The sequence below is a fragment of the Molothrus ater genome, unplaced genomic scaffold, assembly GCF_012460135.2.
Source record: "Molothrus ater isolate BHLD 08-10-18 breed brown headed cowbird unplaced genomic scaffold, BPBGC_Mater_1.1 matUn_MA602, whole genome shotgun sequence".
Classification (NCBI taxonomy): Eukaryota; Metazoa; Chordata; class Aves; order Passeriformes; family Icteridae; genus Molothrus; species Molothrus ater.
The window spans coordinates 59870-65710 of NW_023416773.1; the positions used below are offsets into that span (position 1 = coordinate 59870).

A 5841-nucleotide genomic window follows, 5' to 3' on the forward strand; every position below is an offset into this window, starting at 1 on the left:
TATCCTCTATCATCCACATCCAAATCCTCTCTCAACTATATCACCGAACACAAACAACAACAGAAAAAAATCAAGTTTTTACTTGTTTTACCTAACGTCTAATGTATTAGCTAAAATGAAAAACTTGGCCAAAACTGTAATTTGTTCTTCTAAAATTATTCAACTTTACTCCGATACAAAAAACCAAACCACCACCAAAACCCCCATGCTAAAAAGACCCATTCGCAATTCGCTCCGCCCCTGCCGCTGGATGGACGCAGCAATGGAAGGGCACAGACCCGGAGGTCTCACGGCAGAGTGCCAAACGCATCGAGCACTGTTTCCAGAAGGCGGCCACGGTGTTATTCAAAGCTGTGGCTCCCTTACAAAGCAGCACCAACAAAGCCCGCAGACAAAAAGCCTACGCGACCGGGGCTGGGTCTTTTCCCCCTCTCCTCCTTTCAGTGACTTTGGCGAGCACGCTGCGAAGCTGACAAGCCACAAGTGTCCCCCAGTGCCCCTTGCCGGGACTCGCTCCCGGGCTGGCGCCGCTCCGCGGGGCGGGGGGCACCGGGGAGGCCACGGGAGCCCCGGGGGCGGCCCCGCGATCCCGGCACCGGACGGAGCGAGGCTCTCGGCAGGCAGGGGCGGCGCGCCCCGGAGACCCCGGCCCGCTCTCCCCTGCCCGGCAGGGCCAGCACCGGGCCCAGGGGGCCCCGAGCCTGGAGCGGACAGAGCAGCCGGCACCGGCAGGGGCAGCGCAGCAGCGCCCGTGCCGCCTCCCCCGCCCTTAGCCGGCCCGCCACAGCTCCCCTCGGCTCCGCACGGCTCGCACCGGCGCGGCTCCGGCACTGCCGCGCCAGCCCAGCCGCGCCAAATTCCCTGTCCTCCTCAGCAACTGCCCAGGCCGTGCCAGGAGCGCTCCCAAGCGGGAACGTTTGTGCCGTCCACGGGCAGAAGCGCCCTCAAATGCAGCGGCACAGCCCGATTGCAGCCCTGCAAACGCTGCGAGAGCTGCAGGTTCCTGCAATTGAACCCCGAAACTGATGCCGGAGGGCGTGCCGCACCTCACTTCAACAAGGGCAAATAAACGTGTTCTCCCCTTCAATTTCAGCCCCTAGAACAGCAGAAAAGAAGGGGCTGTCTTCAGATTATAGTAAAAGAGGGATTTTTTTACCTCAATTCAAACCCTTTAAAAGGAGGGACAACAGGGCTGCCCCCTCAATTTAAACCTTAGGATGATGAAAAATTGGGGGGCTACTCTCAAATCAATCCCATAATATGACAACAATATTTTTCCCCTTCCCCTTAAAATAGAACACAGGATTCCCTGTCACCCTGGAAAAGGCAGGTTTTCCTTCAAGCAATACCCTTAAAACCACAGGTGAAGGGCGACCCCCCCCCCCCCCCCCCCCACCAGTTCAAACACAGACAGTAATGGAAGAGAACTTGCTTCCCTCAAATTGAGTTTCTTTTGTCCTCATAACCCCCATTTTTTTCCTGGGGGCACCAGGGAGGGATTGACAAGATAAAATTGAAAAGGGAAATGAGAAAAGTCCCCAGTGAAAATCCACACAGGCTGCTGCTTCCCAGCACAAAGCTTTGTCCCTTGGCACCTCCTTGAGGAATGCTCCACATATCCAAGTGCATTTCCAGGTGTTCCCCGAGACCCTGTGAGAAGCTCTCACCGTCTTTCCATAAGACACCCCAGGATCTCCCCATAAACCCCTCTCCTCCAGCAGCTCCAAGCAAAAGGACACAGAGGCAAACTGTCCCCCTAAAACAGCCCCCGGCAAGAGCCAACCCCTCATCATCCTCACAGTCACACCTGGGGCTGTTGCCACTCTCCAACAGTGCTTCTCCCTCTCCAGCACACAGCCCACCTCTCACAGACACAAACCAAACAGAAATCTACTGCGGGTGTTGGCTTTTCGTAGTCCATCTGGTTACCCAATTAAAACACAAACATGCACTGATGGTCATTGAGGGAAAGCGTTCCAGTGGAGAAAACAGTCATTTTGGTAGCACACTTTGATACACCTTCAGAAAAAGCAGAATCAGCACAAACTTCTAAGACCCTTGCTGAGGATTCCATCCCTCCTTGGGACACCCAATGCAGCAGACCTGAAAAAAGGAAGGGAAAAGTCAAGCTCAGAGTGGAAAAAGAGAACATAAATACACCAGCCTTTAAAAAAAGCCTTCACACAGCAATCGTGAGCACCAGTCACATTTCTTCTTTCATTGCTTTTTGTGGTTATATAAATAGAAATAAAAAACCACATTAAATACAAGGAAGAGCTAGGCTTTTACAGGTCTTCATTTGGCGTCTGGATGACAAATGGGGGAAGAAGTAAAATGAGAAAACCCATGACTCTTTGCCTTGTTTGGTCCCAACAATGCTAAGCTAAGGGCTTGTCCTCTAGCATCCCCTGCTAGAGGGGGATCCAAAAAACCCATAGTAGAAATAACATTGAAATAATCTTGTCCCCTTCCAGGGTGTGGATGGTCACCTCTCAAACAAGGACAGAGACATGGCAAAGGAGTTTATGATGAGTTCGTTGCCTCTGTCTTCAACACTCACCCCTCCCTTCCCAGTGGAAACCATTGCACTGGTGTACCAAGGGACTGCAAAGTCCTTGAAGAGGGCAAGCCTTGCTCAGCAGAAACCAAAGCACCCTTGTTTGGGGCACAGCATTCCCATACAAACCCAACACATGCCAGCTACTGGGAAGAAAGAAACTGAATCCCAGTCCAAGTTAGAGCAGTGGGAGCACAATGAGCGCTCCTTGGCAAACCCCGATTTATTTAGAGCAGAGGCACAGCAGAAGTCAGTGAGCTGCTAACAAGAAACTCTTCCTGTCCTCAACAGGCAGTTCAGGAGAGCTCCCAGAGACAGAGGAACTTCAACTCCCTTTGTCTCTGGAGGATCTATCTTCTCAGGCACACATTAGTGGGTGTTTCCAGCTGGGAACAAACGTCCTGGGAGCCGTGAGCTTGACGCTGCTGGCACCAGCGCTCTTCCAGGCGCGGCCCTCGCTCCAGGGAACGATGCCTTGCAGCAGGCTGAGCTCCCGTTCTCCCTGCCAGCAGCTTTCTCTGGCCATGTCCATCTTCAGCCACGAGCCGGTTCTGCTGCTCCCGGAGGCAGGCTGGCCTATGAGGGCACAGAGGGGCTGAGTGCTGGCGTGATGCAGGGCTGTGATGTCCCAGGGCTGTGCCGGCCGCAGCACTGTGACATCACCGCGCTGGCGCTGGATAAGCCGGGCCAACGCCCGCGGCCTCCAGTGCAGTCGCGATGGGACGTGCCGGAGCCATGAGTGACGGCGCCGTCCTGGGGATTGCGCTTGTCCTGCTGCTGGCCGCTGGGGCTGTCTGGTGGGCCCTTGGCCACCAGCAACCACCGAGCCGGCGGGCACGGACAGCGCAGAGGAGCGAGCACCCCGGGGTCCGGCCCGGAGGCTCACGCAGGAACCGAGGAGCCCCTGCGGCTCCCAGGCCCTGCAGGCCTCGGGCCACTCGGCGCAAGCGGCCACGTGCTCCCGCCAGCCCCCTGGGCAGGCCCTGCAGCTGCGGCCCCTGCGTGGCTCTGGCCCAGGAGCTGCAGGAGCTGATGCGGCTGCTCTGAGATCCCAAGGGGACACGGGCGCCGCTCTACTCGGGGATGTGGCAGGCGCTGTGGAAACAACTGCAGCAGCTGGTGAAGCTAGGCCACCTGCCCTGCTGTGGCCTGACCAGCTCCTCCCGAAGCCTCCATCCCTTCAAGAGGCTGCTCCCAGCAAGATTCTCCATCCCTGGGAGAGCCTCAAGGCCTGCAAGGATGGCACAGCAGGGGAGAGCCGCCATCCCTGCAAGAACCTCAGGCTGTCAGAGACCCTGCATCCTGCCAGGAGCCTCTGCTATCTCTGACAGCCTCCATCCCTCACAGAGGCTCAGGGAGACCTGTCAGCATTGCGGGCCCGGCTGTGCCAAACAGCGGCGGCGGGGGCCGGGCAGGGGCACCCCCAAGCATCCCCTGGGCGGGAGGAAGCCCCAGCACCAGGGAGGCTGCGCAAGGGGGCACGGGGCCATCCCAGGCAGGGCGCAGCGCAGCAGCCCCAGGGCAGCATCAGGCCTGCCGCAGGCACTGATTTTCTCCTCCTCGCAGCCCGATGGCACCCGCGTGCCCATGGAGATCGTGCTGATGGAGAAGGTGGGCTCTGGCTGCTACAACATCATCCAGCTCCTCGACTGGTTCGAGCTGCCTGACAGCTTCGTGCTGGTGCTGGAGCGTCCGGAGGCATGGCAGGATCTCCTGCAGTTCCTGCTGGAGCAGGAGTTCCTGTGCAAGATGGCGCGCTGGCTTTTCGTCCAGGTGCTGGAGGCCGTGCGGCACTGCACCGCCTGCGGTGTCCTGCACCGGGACATCAAGCCAGAGAACCTCCTCGTGGACCCGGAGAGCGGCGACCTGAAGCTCATCGACTTCGGCTGCGGCACCTTCCTCCAGGAGCGGGCCTACACGCGGTTTGCTGGTGAGCCCAGGGCCCGGGCCCTGCTCCCAGTGCCAGGCACGGCAGGGCCCCACTCCCTGCTGGGCTGCGGGCTGCGGCCTTCAGCCAGCTGCCCTTTGGCCCGGGGCAGACGCCGTGCCCCGGGAGCCGGCTGCCGGCCCTGCCCACAGAGGGGGGCGCCAAAAGCTGGCTCCGGGCCTCCTGGCTCGGCAGGCCAGCAAGGGCCTGGGCCGCTCCTCTGGCCTTCTCTGCCTCGGAGAATGGTTCCTTGGCTTTGGCCAGCTGGCTGGGGGACGCAGGGTGGCCTCGGGGGGGAAGCTGTGGCCGTGGGTGCAGCCCCTGCCTCAGCCAGGAGCCTGGCGCCGGGCTCTGGAAGGCAGCAGCCCGCGCCTGGACAGCACCGCCTGTCTCCCCTAGGAACGCACGCCTACAGCCCGCCCGAGTGGATCTGTCTGGGCTGCTACCACGGCCACGCGGCGACCGTCTGGTCCCTGGGCGTGCTGCTGTACGTCATGGTCTGTGGCACCCTCCCCTTCGAGGACGACCATGCCATCGTGCTGGGGCAGCTCTTCTTCTGGCAGCAGGTCTCTCCAGGTTGGTCTCCGGCCCCAACAAGCCGGCTTTGGCAGCGGGTGGCGCGCAGCCCGGCGCGGCCCTCACGCAGCTCCGCGCACCGTCCATCTGCCCCCAGGGCCGGCCACGGGAGGTGGCCCGTGCCCACGGGGTCAGCGTGGCCCGTGCGGCCCAAGGAGGCGGCCGTGTCCCGCCGTGCCGCTCTCTTCCCGCGGGGTAGAGTGGCTCGGGAGGCCGCCGCAGCCCCGAGCACACGCAGCGCGGCTGGGCCCTGCGGGCGCCGGGGCCAGCTGGGCAGGAGCCTTCTGCCAGTGACCGGCGCTGTCTGCCTTCTCTCCCCAGAGTGCCAGCACCTGATCCGCTGCTGTTTGGCCAAGAACCCCGCGGACAGGCCGGAGCTGGAGGAGATCTTGCGCCACCCCTGGGTGCAGGGCAGGCGTTTTTGATGCCTTGCTGGAGCCTCTGCAGCACCCACTTACAGAATCCCATGCAGGACTGAGGACCCGAGAAATAAAACAACAACAAACCCATTGCGGCGTGTCAAGTCTGGTCCCTGTCAGCAACTTCAGCTAAAGAAACCTCTTGGGAAAAGGGCAAATCAGAGGGCTCCCTTCAGCCTTTGTCAAGCTTTCCATGCCTTTCCTCCAGGCTGCTACTTTTGTGTCTCCAAGCACAAGCTGTAGTGCGGGTAGGAGGGGTTTGACCGAGCCAAGAAATGCAACAGTGAAACAACAGCTGCCCTTTGAAAGTGACAAGGGCTTCTTGGTGTGTCTCCTGAAGTGACACAAGGGTCCCTGTGTGC

The 5841-nt window shown here is 60.0% G+C and overlaps 1 protein-coding gene across 1 annotated transcript; it reads left to right on the forward strand.

Moving 5' to 3' along the window:
• The first annotated feature begins 3640 nt into the window (after positions 1–3640).
• Positions 3641–5485, forward strand: LOC118701359 (serine/threonine-protein kinase pim-1-like). The gene is made up of 4 exons (XM_036405983.1): positions 3641–3676; positions 4124–4487; positions 4884–5060; positions 5382–5485. Exons 1-4 carry the CDS (start codon positions 3641–3643, stop codon positions 5483–5485), a joined length of 681 nt encoding a protein of 226 aa, XP_036261876.1.
• The last annotated feature ends 356 nt before the right edge of the window (positions 5486–5841 follow it).